The following is a 17,017-nucleotide window of genomic DNA, read 5'->3' on the forward strand; positions in this document are numbered from 1 at the left end:
ATTATTAATGCCACCTTTGGAATTAATTTTTTTAATTTCTTCATTCCCACGCCTAATATATTCCCCGTCGTTGAAGTTAAAATATTTCCAATTCCTGAAGACTCTACCTGCGAAATGATCCCCGAAGAAATGCATTTCGGAATGATTGCCTGTCCTTCCACCATCTTGAGGCCGGGCAGACTGTGGAGATCCTGCGGTCCCGCTCTGAGGGTGTGCAGCAGGTGCAGGACCAGGGACTGTCGTTCCTGGGTGGTAAAGAATTGAGCTTCGTCGTCGTTCCCCTCGAAGCAGCTCGCCTCGGAGCCCACGAACTCTTTCAGACCACCGCCAAACTCCTGGCGTAGCGTCTTTGGCAAATGTACTTCTTCAGCGGCTTTCAATAATCTGTCGACGATCGATTTTAAGCACGTTACCCTACTCGTCGTGGCTATTCGATATTAAATTCGTACATTAGCAAACGGAATGAAGGGCGACGAGCGAAATGACACGTGAAAATAGACGTGGTAAGATGGCACAGATGGTATTATTTAAAAATACTAAATTAGGTGGGGGTAGCGTGTGTACTGGTAATTCCCTGTGTAGGGAGACCGAGATTTTGGACAGAGATGGGCAAAACCCTAGGCTTCGAATAAATCTGAAGTTTGCCAATGTGTTTGTCTCGTTTCTTTCCCTAGAAAGTGTTCAAAAGAGGAAACGAGACAAACACATCGGCAAACTTCAGACTTATTCGAAACCTAGGGTTTTGCCCATCACTGATTTCGGGCCTGCTAGTGAACTCATCAGTAAATCCCCAACAGGCCCATCGCCGGAATGTTTGGAGTTCGGTTGGGAATGGTTTGTATATGAATAGACGGGACCGATTACTCGCGAGAAACGCACAATACGCGCAGTGTCCCTCTAGTTGCGAGGACAGAAGGTGCCACTGCATGTGTGATTGCAAAGCACTCTGTACTTACACGCTAAAAGGGGCTGTTAAGTAGAACCCGTAACTGTCTGATGAAGCATGATGTCGTACGTGTACCACTAGGCCCGGGGTTCCAGCCCGTAGTCTACGTAGGAGCCACATCAGAGTTTCGTCGCTCGCTCCACTTGGGAACATCATCACGACGTCGCATTCCTGAAACGAATATATTTAACGATATGATAAGAATATTATATTTCCAGACTTCCCGGTTTCCCCTTTTCCCCCGCACCATTGTCTCGCTCGTCATCCGCGACGACGAGATTACTTTAAAAAGCGCGTGGATACGAGCGAAGCTGTAAATTACGATCACGGCGTTACTTTTCAGTCGGTGCCCGATAAGCTTAAGTTATTTCTTGGCGCAGCCGTAGGCTGGACACTGGAAACCGCCGAATTCTGGCACGAGAAGGTGAAGTCGTTTGGCCTGGCTGGCTTCCAAGCAGTAGTAGATTGCCTCGGTATTGCCAATTCACGTGCAACGATATCCCGATGGCATGCCTGACCTAATAGCCGCCCGACGAAACTCGGCTGAACTACTTCCACCGACCAAGATTAAAGAAATACTCGTGCGCCTGGTCTCTTGCGAAAATTGGTGATGTAACGACGTCCGCGAACGTGCATTCGGATCGTATTAGGATACAGGATGGCCCAAAAGTGGCCGTGCGCTTTCAGGAGTAATTCGAAGTTCAAAATAAACTATAACGGTACACGAGTAGATTATAGAGAAGCAGAAGCGAACGAGTGGACGCCGGAGGTATATTAAAAGAGTTTAATTTCATGGTCGATGCGGTGTTCGAGCCGTAAGCGAGAGCTCAGGCGAGAGAATCGACTTTCAAAATGTAAATAAAGACAAGGGCAGTTGATGGGGAAAAAAAGTTTCGCGACAGCGGGCTGACGCGTGGCGAGACGAGGAAGAAGCATCGCGAAACTTTTTCCGCGCTGGTAGGAGCGTGACGGTTTCGAAAGGTCGCGTTATAATTGAATTATCGACTGGCCCGTTGAAGCAAACGTCGAAAAGGCGCACGTCGAAACAAAGAACGGACGGACCCGTTTGTATTAATGCCAAATGATGCCAATTTCCACGGAGTCGTTCGACGACGGCACCTGTTGCACCGCTTTGGTTTTTGAGTTACGCGTCGTATTGCTTAATCGCGAATAACAGAGCTCGACATTTTATTCGGTGGAAAAAAACCTGACCCTTTTAAAACTCGAAATCTAAAATTTTCGTAAATACAGCGACGGAGTTTCTTATATTTCCACGAGAGTGTCGAAAACGAGCCCAAACACGACCACTTTCTGACTACTTTTAATTGTACGTAATTACAATTTTTTTTTCTTTTAATAAATTATGCGAATAAAGTACAATTAAGCCTAGTCCAAAGTGTGGCGTATCGGGGCTCGTTTTAAAATAAAAAATACAAAAATTCTTATCGTTTGTTGGTATGAGGACACCTTCGATCCTGTAGGAAGATGATATAGACAGAAATAAAAAGAACCATATTATTCGTGAAAATATAGTACTCCTAGGCGAATAGAAATGGATCACGTGCGTTCGATATGAATCATGTTTATCCCGGCCCCCTTTTTGGCTTGCTCGTGCTTTAAGCCGGCACGTGGATCGGAAAAGCCAATCATTGTACGCGTTGCGCGATGTATAATTTATGGGGACGACATAAAATCGATAGGAAGTGGGTACTTAATAATAGAAACAAATCGGTTAGTTGCAAGCCAGGCTCGGTGGCGCACTCTGCGAGGGGGGAGGTGCGAGGGATCAATGGCCTAACCCTACAACAAACACCCTCTCTTTAAACCTTAAAACGAAGCAAACATTTTTTTATCTTTTCTAATAATCTTCTCTAAGTTTAACAAATCTTCTCTAAGTTTAACAAAATTTCATATTCCCCACTGATGGAATTTCGTTGAATTTTCGACCGCACTTTCGCTGTAAAACTTCCGGCCGCGCCATCGAACGGGCTCGGCCGGCAGGGTTCGATAAAGGCGTTTCCGCAATCGTCTTTCCGCGTACATTTCGAATTCGCCTTCTGTCCATTGTCGTTTCGCGAACCGCGAGTCCTAATTAGGGTCGCTCGAACGAATTAGGACGAAATTAATTGGACGTGCACGTTCGCTGGCAAGGACGCGCGTTTTACGTTTCGTCGGCGTGTCTTTCGAGCTGTCATCGCCGTATCGATCTGTGGACATAAATTTTCCGTTCGTTTCGCCCTCGGTGGCTGTAGCTATGTTCGATTGTAGTTATAGTAGCCTTTAGCAATCCTGAGGCAATCGAGCTACGAGCAGTGGCGTCTTTGATAGAAGAATTACAAAGGGAGAGATCTAAGCAAAGTAACGGCAAGCAGGAATTAAACTAATGCGAAGAACGAACAAATGCAAGGCTTATTAGGTGTTATAGTCGAGTTATACGACTTTATAAATAAAATACACTCGCAAAGTCCGTTCCATGAAACATTCGCGAGTTATTCGCACGCCAGTTTCTTCGATGCATGTATTCGTTAGAAATTAGAAAGAAAAGAAGCGAATTCACGTTAGTTCATGTATACTTCGTTTTCTTTACATTAGGTCTTCCTTTCTTTCCATAAAACTTGGCCATCCATTGACTGTTTAAAAGAGTACATTCCATGAAAAATTAGAAAAAAAGAAGTAAATTCACGTTAGTTCATATATACTTCGTTTTCTTTACATTAGGTCTTCCTTTCTTTCCATAAAACTTGGCCATCCACTAACTATCTAAAGGAGTACTTTCTACGAAAAATTCTGTCTCTCCGATAATTGTTCGTTCAGACGAGCGCCACGTTTCCGTTTGTTTTCGTATTTTAATTGTTTCGCGTTTCCCTTCGTCCCATATTCACTCTCGTCCACGCATTTCGGTATTTTCGCAATATCTGCGCTCTTGTATCCTCGTCGCGCTCTAACGCCACTTCATTGTTACATTCCACGGATATTCCTCGTCTTCCCTCCTTTATAAAGCCGCAGCTCGACGTTTTCGCATCCTCGTGCTTAGGGTTTCACACCTCTGCGTTTCCGTACGTCCCCGTTCCGTGCATCGACGTCCGCACTTTCATATTTTTATGTTTCCCGTCTTTTCTATTCCGTTCTCTCTGCACGATGCTTTCGTATTTCAAACCTTGGTTGCACCGAGGACACAGTGTTGCATAGCATCGCGTTTGTGGTTGTTACGAGTGGAATTGTGCGACAACCGAAAGGAAATATTTATCGAAAATTTGTATCGAATCGTCGACGAACTGGAACACATTCTAAACCAGAGACGGGCAAAACCCTAGGCTTCGAATGAATCTGAAGTTTGTCGATTTGTTTGTCTCGTTTCCTTCTTTGGAAAATGTTCAAAGGAAGAAACTTCAGATTTATTCGAAGTTTAGGGTTTTCCTCGTCACTGTTCTGAACCCAATTTCGTGGCTCGGTGTTTCGTTGATTCTCATAGGAAATTTGTTAGAATGACCTCTTAGCCTGTTTAACGCACGCCGGCGCTGCTATTTGCGTTTCTCACCACGTAGCGGTGGTACAGACGGTGTCGTGAACGTGTCAGGTCTCGTGTTATAGAATTTCAGTAGAAAATGAAGAACCAGTCAGACACGTCGTATGAAAAGACGCAAGGAGTTTTATATCTAATTATGGCGCACACGATCCCACAGTAAATCATAGGTCAAAGGGTTAAAGACACCGTCTCGTATGTTTTTCAGTTCTTTTATATCTCATCACGTCGTAATTGTTAGAAGCGTAAACAATTATTCACAATTAAATTTACGTAGCTTTAAACGTTACCTTGAATTTCTGTTTATTTCTAATTAACTCGTTCTAATTCTCGTAAACTTTCTAATTAACCACGAGTGGTTAACATTCGTTCCACAAACGTTTCTGGCGAATTATCTAAGCGCGACTGTTATTGCGTTCGTCCGTCTCCGTAAACAAGAAACGCAAGCCCGTTTATTAAACGTGATCAGAACGTCAAATAACGCGAATAATCCGTGCACGGTGTCTCGTTCCCGTACAATGGTTTCCGCATACCGTCGTATTGATTTCGGTGGGGCCAGGAATTCCACGACGGATGATGCATTCAAATGCATATAAGGATACCCGGGGGCGAATCCCTGCGATGCATATTTTTGCATCGCGTCCGACCGTGGAGATCCGTGGACTCGTCAGAAGTAATTCATCCGCGGACAATGGTCGCGAAATCACGGTTACATCGGCTGAATGCGAGCGAATTGCGAGGGTAACGCGTGTTTTCTATGTACGACCAACGACGAGGGCGGGCGGAGGTGAAAATTAATCGTGGAAACTCTGTGGAAGGCATCCACGTGCTTCGATAGGATTGTTATCTAACGTAACGTAACGATGGCAAAGACGATGCTGTCTTAACACTTTATTTACCGGGAGCCTGTTTATAAGCTTTTTAATTGCAGTATTTATTATATTATACACGACACGGACCGTCACGTTCCGGCAACGACACGTACCGGCACCGACACGACAAAAACATTAAAACACGCGTTTTAATGGAACTATTCGCGCTTAACCGACACCGACCTGAACGTTCCGTCAACGGGAATAGTGTGATTAGTTCCATTAAAACGCGTGTTTTAATGTTTTGTCGGGTCTGTGTCGGTACGTGTCGTTGCCGGAACGTGACGGTCCGTGTCGTATAGTTTGAAACGACCTTAACAGTATGAAAGAATTATTGTCTGGCTAGATTGGCGCATGCTACTGTAGAAAATTCTTTTTCCAATTAAAGTCTGCTTCTAAATAGCCCGTTAGATAAAGTGTTAAAACGAAGCAAACATTTTTCTATCTTCTCTAATAAAGTTCAACGAAATTTCATATTCCCCACTGGTGGAATTCGTTTGAATTTTCGACCGCATTTCCGCTGTAATACTTCCGGGCGCGCCATTGAACGGAAGTGTACCGTTACTTTTTTGAGCGATGTGAGCTTATCGTTAGGCGAACGAAGAAAGAATTCATATCGTGTGCATACCTGTGTTGGAACCTTTTGTATCCATAGGCGGCGGGGGGTCATCAAGTGGCCAGTACATGGTATCTTTCGTCTGAGGAGACGCGATGCTGCAAAAAGAAATGCATATATTATATATAAATATTAAATAACATTGATACGTCGATTCTAGCTTATACATTTTTCAATGTTCTTACTTTAACTGGATTCTTTTCACGTTTAATTCCCAACTAAACATTATAATTATTGTTATCAAATATCGATTCCAGCAGTCTCGTTTCCTAACAAGACACGTCGTTAGCGGGCCGCGCGTAATTTTCACGGGAATTGGCTTTCCAGCTTGCTGACGAGGCGAGAACGTCGCTCCTTTAATAAACCGCTAAATCGTGGCGTTAATAGCTTGCGTAATCGATGGCGGCGCGACGATCCTGATATTGAAACGTCGCGCAGCAATGATTCCCTGCTAACACGGCAACCCTTCCTTCGTTTGTCATTCTTGCACGGGATTATTGCAAAATTGCGAACACTCCATGTTCCAATATCGTTGCAAAAATAAAATAAAATCATCTCTAACTAATTTTCATTTCGACGTAATTACTCCTTCTCGCAGAGACAGTGCAATTTTCGCTTCAAAGCACCAGTCATACAAATCTCTAGGAATTCCTTTGTTTCGATAAATTAAAATAACGGATCTCCCGAGATCTACGAGCGTGCAACACGGACGAGTTTAAGCTTGGAAATTAATCCCGAGCGTCGTCTAAATATCAAAAGGAAACATCATTTCCCGGGACGGATCTGAAGTCACTCGCCGGAAATGGGATTATTAAGAAACTCGAGTGTCTCTCGAACGACGATAATTCTCAGTCCGATCCGCAGTCGTCCGTTTCTTGCGACGAATCGCGCGGAAGAGACCATCTTCCCGGCATCGTTATTTCGAAGCACGTTCTAAAGTACGAGAAAGCGTTGGAATAAGACGCATCTGTTCAGTCTACCGTTTAATGAACTTCTATCGTTTGAGATTAAATTGAATCTGCATGTAGCGACGCGTCGCGATCCCGTTAACGAAGCGCTATTCTTCGACAATTGAGTTCTTCTAGATCTATTCAAAAAGCAAAACGGAGTTTCCAGGACGAGTGCCTAGAAAAAATTAGCGTCGATCGAAAGGAAGATTCGATAGAAAATTAACAAAGTTGATCAGTAAGTCGCTGTACAGTGAAATATAATTTAGAAGGATCGTACGAAAATTAATTACAGAATTTCTTTGCGGATTACAGTCTTCGTAAAAATCCATGCAAAATTCGTGCAATCGTACAACGAGCCAATTATCGGGCGTCAATATTTTCGGAGTCGATTGATATGCAAAACCTTTCGCGTCCCGTGACGGAGATAAATCGACACACACCACTCTCATAATTAGATCGCGGACGTTTACGGAAATGCATATTTTCCGTGCAAATATGTTTTACTTTGTATGCAAATATGGGACGTACTGTGTACAGTAATACACGGGATACGTGCAAATGTACGGGGTACAAATGGGCAGCTTTCGTCATCGTAGTTATTGTCGTAGTCGCAGTCATCGCCATAATCGCAGTCATTACGATCGCTGTTATCGTCTTCAGTTTCACCGTCGTGGATATAGTCACTCGTTATTATTTCATATCGTCGTCGTTATTGTCATTATTAGACTGTGGATTATTATATTCATAATGTAGAATAGCATAGAAAATATACGTACGATGATCATTATTTTACGTAATATACATGTAGGAGTCTAAACGAAAAGTAAACAAGGTGCGCGGAGATTCGAACACACGATCCTCGGATCCACAGTCCACTGAGTTTCGAGTTGTCGTTTGACTCCTTATTCTCGGAATATATTCTACAATTATGACAATGATATGTATTTATCACATTAGTTTATCATTTACTCTCATTACTTGTTAAATATTATTTGACTGTAAATTCTTCACGTGTACGCGGCTATTTTTAACGAACGGCACAATATTACACCTCTTCCTCGCAACGTCTACGGAACCTCCTAGTCGCTAATAATTAATAAATCGTACCCGTAATTCTAGCCTTTGTCCGCGGCGACAGTGTCTAAAAAAGATGGCGGCAATTTGTAATCCCGCAACTTTCGTCGCGCAAGAACTGACAATTAACCGACGGCAATTTATCGAACTTGGTTACAAATTAAATTACCCGCGGGTCCCCCTGATACCAAACTGGCGAAAAGCTCGCCCGGAGGCGAAACCTTGAGGAACACCGCGATTCATCAACGCCACGAGCAAACGAGGATTCGTGGTCTCGTTTTTGTCCAAGAGACAACGGACAGATACGACTCGAGGCGAGACACTCTTGCCTCGACGATTCTATTTTCCGCGATGTTTGCTTCCTGCCACCCTCGCAACCGTGAAATTTTTCCAACGATTCGTCCCCTGTATCGATAGAGGCCCCGGTCTCCCTTATTTCGCTATGCAATAAAGGAATACCGAACGCGTTGGTAGTGGTCGATGGCTAGGTATTAGTTTCTCAGGTTCCCTGTTCGATGGCAGTTTCATAACCTGCTCGAACGAAAGCATTACGTATCTGGGTAACTAAATTGTTATCGCGGAACGGGCTTGTTTCTGGGTGGAAAAGGGCTGGTAATACTGTTGTGGAACTTTCCTTCTATCGGTTTGGGTGGATGGGGCAGAAGTAGGTCCGGGCTATTCAACAATCGAGGGCTTGGAATATTTTAAGGGTGAAATTAAGAATTTCAGGGTACAATAACAAATTCGATATTTTCTACGTCTGTTGTTTTTAAGTACTTCCCACTCGACGTTTGTTTATTTGAAAATAAAATGTTTGTTTGCGAACAGCAGAGAACCCATCAGCTTATATCGAACGAGCAGCAGCTGCTCCGATTGAAAAAGCAATTTCCATATTTCCATGAATATTTTCATTTGTATCCCACACCCTCCGATCGAATAATAAAAGGACGTCGTTAGCCGCCATTGTTGTAGGCTCGAAGGTTCTACGACGTAAGTTCCTCTAGGAAATTACAATTTAAACTTAAACGATAGATTTAAGCAAATGAAGCGCGACTACAGGGTGTAGGAAAGTCCAGAGGACGTAATTACGTATTTAAGCCAAATAAAGTAAAACTTGGCGCAGCCACATCTAAAGTGGCCGAGGTTCTATATAGACTAGAGGTCCTATATAGACTAGGGTCTATTAAAATCGACCATGTCTCAACGAAGAGCCATCCAACACTGGCGCGAAGTCGTGCACGAGACTCTACGTGCCAACCTGGCAAAGAAAACGCCATTAGAAGTCAGACGCCTCGCTCTTCTGTTTTACTCTATTTACTCCTTTACGTGATGCTCGAAAAACGCGAGCGTTTACAAGTTTCGAACGATTCTTCGGGGAAGTTTCGAGCACGCGGAGGTCGATGTCAAAAGGTGTCGGTTCAACAGGGTATCGACTTTTCGTTCCTTCGCCTTTCCATATTGTCGGAAACTTGACCCGAAGAAAATTGACGAGGACGGATAAAAAGTTGTCGAGTACGATGATCAGTTTGGATCTCAACGAGCAATCGACAGTGACATCTGATACCGATTTTTCGAAGAAAGGAATATCGAACACACTTTCTTGACGATTTGTTAAGCACACACCTGGCTTTTCATAAAACAGCCACCAGATCCTTGATAAACAATCTATATTGTTTACCAAACTGTTAGCCTTTTAATTAAAATTCCGTGTCGATCGTTACGAAGGAGCTCCTTTCTTAGATGGAGACGACGTTCTTCTCGGGAAAGGCTATTATTACCCAACCAACTTTTTCACACTATGTGAACAATTCACATGGTTCGTTACGCTTTCTTCATGGGTCAGGGTACTAAAATTGTATCCTTTGATTGCAGAGTTTTTAACAACGCATGATTAATTCTCGCGATCGAATCCTTCTTCCAGCTTTTCCTTCCTGTGACCTCTCATCCCCTTGGGGGTGGTTGGTGAACATTTTGAAACGTTCATCGTCCAGAATAAATCCCATCGAATAAAAGAAATTTTTTCGTCGAGTAATAAAATTGTTCGAGTATAAATCGAGTATGAAATTGTTCTTTTAATTTGACGAGTTTTATGAATTGCAGAAGGATAATTTGTGCGAGATAATCGCGCATCAAAGGGGGTGAATGGGTTCGTCATCGACGGAGGCTATCCAGGAACGCGTGAAATCGCGTTTGCGGGATCGCTGCTATCAGATAACACGACCAAAGTGTTGTTTATGGTGATCGCGAGATGCGCGATACCTTTGAAGCCGCCGCGGATTTTTGGTGTCACGCAACGAACGCATTCACGCGATCCCATTGGGACGGAAGCTCCCAACGTGCGAACGATCGCCTCTAATCCCAAACGATTAACGGTACTTGGAATAAATCGAAATTTTATCTGTAGCCGGAATCCATTAGTCCAGTGTGCATTTTTAAACGCGTGAATAATTTTACTTTGGTCAAGGAGAACTCTGCGTCGATAGATTTTTGTTGTTGTTGTTGTAGGTGAAAGGAGACACTTATCGAACGTGGTGGCAGTGTGACAACGTAATCGATAGGACGTTGGAATAGCAAGGTACGTGAGCATCGAAAATTGTGCTTCTAGAATTTTAATGTCAAGAATATTAGGGAGGCCGAAAAGTAACCAAAATTTTATCAACATTCGTTTATTAAAGAAATCTTAAATACTAATCAACAGAATAATTTCTATCATTCTCCAACACTTTCTTTAAAAAGTCCTTCAATTTTTCCTTGAAAGACTTTCCCAAGTCGAAGAGATTTCGATTACTTTTCGGCCCCCCTAATATTTAGCGTAGAAACGAACGAGTGATCGAGCATAAAATTTCATACGCGAAAACGGGGCGCGAAAGTGGCTTCCTCGTGAAACGTCTACCTAACGGGAAATGCCAATTTCGGGTAGCGAACGGGTCTCTAGAAGCGATAAACGTTCGATCTTCGATCCGGCCGTTCTGGTATCGGGACGATTTATCCCAAAATGGAATAGCCGCAGGCGACGAGTTGTCGATTCTGTACTCGATAACCGTTCCCTTGTCGCCTCGTCGAATCAACCTCCTGTCGAACGCCAGGGATCTCGAAATCCTGACAAAAGACTCGATTGACGTACATTGGAGAAACAAAACTGTCGATGCAAACGCCAAATTTAAGTTGGAATATATCCTGCCGGATGGAAAAGCAAAGATAAATGGTATCTTCAACAGGAGAAATGGTGTTCGGTGCGAGAAATTAAAGATCGGGAACAAACGGTCCCTTTAAAGTTCAAAAACAGACGTGCAGAAATTGCACGAGACAGGATGAAAGGGCGAGAGCGCAAGGTTGTTCCGCCATCCAAGAAGGAGCATTTCTCACCCTGGGACGCGAGGAAACTCCTCGAAGAACATTCGTCCTCCCACACAAGCATACCTATGCACACTCGCGGCTCTTCTAAAACACGCATTCCAAGAATTCTTATTTCAATCACCCTCTCTCCGAGGGGCTGGCTTCAACAACAGTCAGCTACTCGAGAGGCGCTCGAGCGAAGCGTAAAGTAGCACCTCTCGTGGATCCAAACCAAACGTGTCTCTCTTCGTCGGAAGTTCATCTTCAGTTGGTCACTTGCGCGTGGAACCTTGGCGTGCTACAGAAGACGTACAATGCCGTCGTGAACGAGTACAATTGCTGACGATACGATCTTTCGAACATCGCTACACAACTTCTCTTCTCCGCATAATACAACCCCTTGAACGCAACTCCCTGTGCATTTTTTTCCACTTTTTTTTTGTCACAATCCGTTTACGTACACCATAAACTTAAAATTATAAAATTCGTTAATAGTAACTGTGGGAATGAGAACTATATCACGACGTTCCTTTATGTAATTTGAGAAATATTTAATACATTTGGCACATGGAATGCATTTTCACTACATCTATTATCTATATATTTATACCAACATTTGTCACTCTTGCCAACCTACGTCCATTCGTATCGTCATTCACAGAGATGGGCAAAACTCTGGGGTTGGAATAAATCTGAAGTTTGTTGATACGTTTTTGTCTCGTTTCTTCTTTTGAACATTTTCCAAAGAAGGAAACGAGACAAACGAACCGACAAACTTCAGATTTCATCTCCACTCACTTTCATTAAAAAACAAATCTCGCAATAGCGATGAATACCAGCGACCTGTAAAGGGTCAAGGGAGCTCCTCCGTGTCCCAGACGAAGACTAAGATTACTATCTCGTGTTTTCAGGATCTCCAGAGTACACATTTCAAGTCAGGATCCGAGGATGTGGGTCAGGTAGATCCACCTTTAAAAGTGCAACGCATTTTCTCATCTTGCGACACTCGACTGTCTCGGGACGTCGAAGAGGGGATAAACCGTCCTCAGCGGGCTCTGACGTTGGGGGATGAAAGAAGTAGGGGACGTCGTTTGCTCGGTGGGCGTGTGTACGGAACGATTTTCGGCAAGGTGAATCGATCACCGCCGAAAATAAGCGGCCGTAACCCTAGAGAATCACAGTCCGTGATCGGTGCACGAAATCCACCCCTTCCGTCGCGAGCGCCCTATTGCGCGAGGTTTCGTAACCGGAGCAACGAGGGAATCCCGACTGCTTAACCTCGGGTGCCACTTAAGCCTGACGCACATTTGTGACGGATATTTATGACGGACATTTATGATGCACATTTATTTAGCCCTTCGTTACTAACCGTGACTCTGATATCTGAATTGCGATTCAGGGGTGGCCAACTGGGCGCTCGAGGGCAAGGGCATCGGCCCTTGTGCACGCTCGAGGTTTCTCGGCAAGAAATGGCGAGCAGAATCTCGTTAGGCTTGAATTCAATTCGATATTCTCTGCTGCGATGTGAAATTCCCACAGGTGGCGAGCCACGTTGCTCATACCTGCTTCAAGGCAAGCCTCCACTGGAGCTGCGGTGTCGATGTGAATCGAACACGCTATACACTGAAGTAATGCTCCGATAAGTGAAGTAGATTTACTAAAATTAATTGGGAGTAGACAAATGCGAATTTAGATAAATATTCGTAACCTCTATGTCTAAGAAATTTGTCTAAATTTCGCAGGTTTGGTGTTTACAAATAAATGATTCGTTATAAAAACATAAATAGACACAGACTTTTGGCACATGTATATAATTATAAGAAAAAGTTTATTTGTAAACATCGAACCTATCGTTTAATTTAGACAAATGTCTTCGATAGACATAGAGGGTACTTAGGGTACTTAATACTTATGGGATTTACTGTATGCTTGTCTTTATACGGATGAGAGTCAGCAGAAAAATATAAACGGTTTCGACTATGTTCACGCGATCAGGATTTCCACTCGAGTTATAACACGGGTCTACACCAGGAGGGAAGATTAATCCTCGCCCTCTGGGAGGATGTCGTCAGCTCCAGCGTCGACAAGACGATTGCCCCCCAGACGGAGGCCTTGATTGGCGCCAGAGCTAATGACTTGCCCCCAGAAGGCAAACCTAATGCTCCCCCGGTGGATATCGATGCCGCAACCTCGCCATAATCGTGTATATGTAGCCACGATATTGGATCTTCGAATTCTGTCGGTGTGAGACTCCAAGAATAACCATCCGAAGATAACCGATATTCATCGTCCTGTCGATGGAATCCTCTTCGCTACTTCTCATCAACTACCAACTTCTAACAGGAGCGTACATCTAGATTACTTCTGGCGACATTAATTCTCGACTTCCAGAGGAAGGTCCCATGTATGGGTGACGGAACCTTTCACCAAGGAGTTAAAAAGATGAATTCCGAAGATCAGGTGTTAAAGAAAAGAAATCTGGATAGGATTCATGAATTTCGATCGAGTTGTAAAACTACGATACAAATATCAGATTATAAAGGGTGTCCCAGGCGATTGGAACGGGCTGTACCTCCTAAACGGTTGGGAGTAGAAGAAGATGTTACGAGTGAAAGTTAAATGGTGTCCGATGGTGCATAACACGCAACTAATTTCACGAAATACACCCCACGTAGTTTCCAATCGTGTAAAACGAAAATTTCAACTTTACAAACAATTTCGCGAGTATGTTAGGACGCCGATAGTGTCAAGACGAAAAGGAGAAGCGGTCCAGGTCCTGATGTCTTTCTCCTAAAGGGTAAACGCACCCCCGGAATACATCAACGCGTTGGCCGAGGTGTGAATCCACTTAGGCGTGAATCTGTGCGAGTCCACGCTGTCTGTGAATGTCTCCTAACCGTCCCAGCGACGAGTTCGGTTGCGTATCAGCCTTTATCCCCATTCCGAGTGCACACAACCCGCAACGGCAGAGCGGAGATCGCGCGCACCGTGCCTACCGCATCTGTGGCTGCGCGGAACGCGACGTAGGGGTTGTGCGAGGGGGTTGAGAGTCCGCGTCTCTTCCTCCCTTTGCCGACTTAAAAGCAGACAGAGGAACAGGGTGCGAGCCGTGTGCGTAACCTGTTCAATACTCATCGCGGGCCGACACTGCCAAGCCGTGATACGGCAGAGAGGAGTTCGGGTCAATTGGTTCGGTGTTTATTACTCGAGGATGCGTTGAGGGTGGAAGGCGGGGGTGGGACGTTGCATCTATTATGTCACAGTACCGCTGCTGGGAACGGTAGAGTCGGCACGGAAGAAAAAGATGAACGGAAGCACTGTCTGCGGGAATTCGGGATCGAGGGGTTGCAGAAGGATCGCAGAAGGATTGCATTTCGAGGGTGATTTTACTCGTGTGGGGTTGGTTTGTTACGGGTATAGGTTGATAGGTGAAACTAGCACGGAGGGAACGTTGTCAGGGTGTGACAGACGTTCCTTTTTGGGTGATATCAGTCTACTACCCCTAAAACTGAACGAAACGAGCACAGGGATGAACAGGGATGTTTCCTTAGAAATTTATCTAGGAGTTTGTTCGTCCCTCTGTGTAACATTCCTCCATGCGTGGTACGAGTTGACCACCCTTAAAACCACCAGACGAAACCAGTACGGGAGGGGGTGTGAGCGACGAAGGAACGCGCAGAATTCGAAGTACGACGAGGTTTACGGACTCACCCTTGTCGAAAGTTTCTTTGGCCGCGTGCATGACCTTCCTCCGTCTAAGCCCCTTACCCGGGAGGTCAGTCGTCATCTGCTTCATGGTGCTATATAAGGTGTCCGCAGTCTTCTCATCTTCGTCACTGTACGCGTACTCCCCGGAGGTGTTCGTGTTACAGTGGTTGAGGAGATTGACCGGGGACCCCTCGCCGCCTGTCATAGTGTCCCGATTATCAGGACTGTCGCGTCCTCAATCGAGGATCTTTGCACCTGAACTGAACTCGCTCCCTCTATGCAACCCCTCGTTGCTCGCGCAGCTCTCTCCCTCCAACCCCTCCAACCCTAACGAAGCTGCGGGCCACCGCGGCGCTGACCACGCGGCGGCGCAACCGTCGCCGCGCACGATGCCACGGAATCAATTTTTAGAGGGTTCACCGATTCGTCCGAATTTACTTCGCAGCGATCTTCGACGTTGTCCTCTCGTCCCCTTCCTCGATCTTTCGCGATCGTGCGACGCTTCGAGGGGATCGATCGCAACGGAATCGTGTGAATCATTCCAGACTTAACCTTTGGACTCGAGGACTTAACCTATCGAAAGCGGAAATAGCGGATGGTCTCGCACAGCCACGCCATCTGTGGCGAACTTGAGACCGCCGCGATTGATCGCGTGCAACGCCATTTTCCGCTCGACTACGCTACGCTACGAGCCACCTTTCTCGCTCCTCCTCGTCCCTCGCCGTTCTCCACGTTTTATTCGCGATAAATTCATTCATTGGACGCGAATAAAAATTTATTTCCCTGGAACGAACAGGGATCGCCGGAGGCGAACGATTTACTCGACGATGGCGACTGAACTTCTCGCGAATAAAAACGAGAGAAAAGCGTGGACATTTCTTAAGGCCGGAACGTCGGCTATTTATTCGTGGCTGACGACTGAACTTCTTACGAATAAAAATGTATTTGCTGTATTTAAGAGACGTATCTGGAACCTTTCGGTGAAATTCTGGGTGAACGAGGGGAAAGCCCGGAGAGCAATTAAAGTTGCGACATCGGCAATTTATTCGTGGCTGACGACTGAATGTCTTACGAATAAAAATGTATTTACGAACAAAAATGTATTTACGAACGATACTTTCGGTGCAGTTGTGGGCGAGCAAGGGGAAAGCGTGGAGGGCCCTCGACGTCGGAAAATTGACTCTCTGGAGGGTGTCAAGGGCACGCTCCAAATTCAACCGTCGTTAGCCTATTCCGAGACACCGTCGAGCCGATTATTTCCTATTTCCGGAAGCGAAGTGCCCATCAGAAACGGTAGGCGGGTGTCGTTCTCCTGGCACAGATATCGAGGGGAATCGATGCGCGTCCACCGATTGAATGCAACCTGTCCACGACGGGACGGGCAACCGTTGCTATTGGAAAATGATCGTAACGCGACTTCCGGCACGCTTTGATAATTCCCTTCGTCGAACGTGACAGCTTTCGCGGAGTCGTTCGCGCATCGATAAACAGACCCCTTGGAATTTCGGCAGCGAATCGAGTTCGCGCGATGATTGATCGAATAACGTAATTGAATCGTATCGGGCAAACAGATTTTTTTTATTTGATACGCCCGACGTTGACGAACGCCTGCGTTTTCGGTGGGCAAAAAATAATTAATACCGAATTCAGGAGACGTCCTTACCTCAGCTTTTGTTTCTTCAGCTCGAACAACCGACTCGACGCCTCGACTCGAGTGAACGTCAGTTGTGAAACCTAAACAGATCGACCGCTCCTCGACGAAACATTTCCTACCTTCGCATATCGAAAACCGGAGGTACCGATTTCCGAACGTTACGCGATGCGCTGTTACATCGCGTCGGTGCGTCAGCTGAGAATAATCGAGTGTCGGGTGGCGTATAAATAATTCAACGGTCGCTTCGTCCCTTAACGATCGTCGATAAGCGCGGGACGTTCGCGGAATAAGTCCACCTGTCCCGAGGGTCAAAGGACTCCGCGGAGGATCGCGTGAAA

At 45.2% G+C, this 17,017-nt stretch overlaps 1 protein-coding gene across 5 annotated transcripts in view; it reads right to left on the reverse strand.

Moving 5' to 3' along the window:
• The window catches only part of LOC128885152 (anoctamin-8), a 30,089-nt gene extending 14,794 nt beyond the window's left edge, over positions 1 to 15,295 (reverse strand). For 4 of the 5 annotated variants that reach the window (XM_054139009.1, XM_054139008.1, XM_054139007.1 and 1 more), the window contains exons 1-4: positions 15,029 to 15,294; positions 5,970 to 6,055; positions 957 to 1,117; positions 108 to 384 (exon numbers count right to left, since the gene is read on the reverse strand). In XM_054139009.1, the coding sequence (XP_053994984.1) occupies positions 108 to 384; positions 957 to 1,117; positions 5,970 to 6,055; positions 15,029 to 15,230 (726 nt within the window). In that variant the 5' untranslated portion in view covers positions 15,231 to 15,294. Of the gene's footprint in view, positions 1 to 107; positions 385 to 956; positions 1,118 to 5,969; positions 6,056 to 15,028 lie in introns of all 5 variants that reach the window. The other variant, XM_054139010.1, reaches the window with a different exon arrangement.
• Positions 15,296 to 17,017: the final 1,722 nt, after the last annotated feature.

This window comes from Hylaeus volcanicus, chromosome 2 (assembly GCF_026283585.1).
Source record: "Hylaeus volcanicus isolate JK05 chromosome 2, UHH_iyHylVolc1.0_haploid, whole genome shotgun sequence".
NCBI lineage: Eukaryota > Metazoa > Arthropoda > Insecta > Hymenoptera > Colletidae > Hylaeus > Hylaeus volcanicus.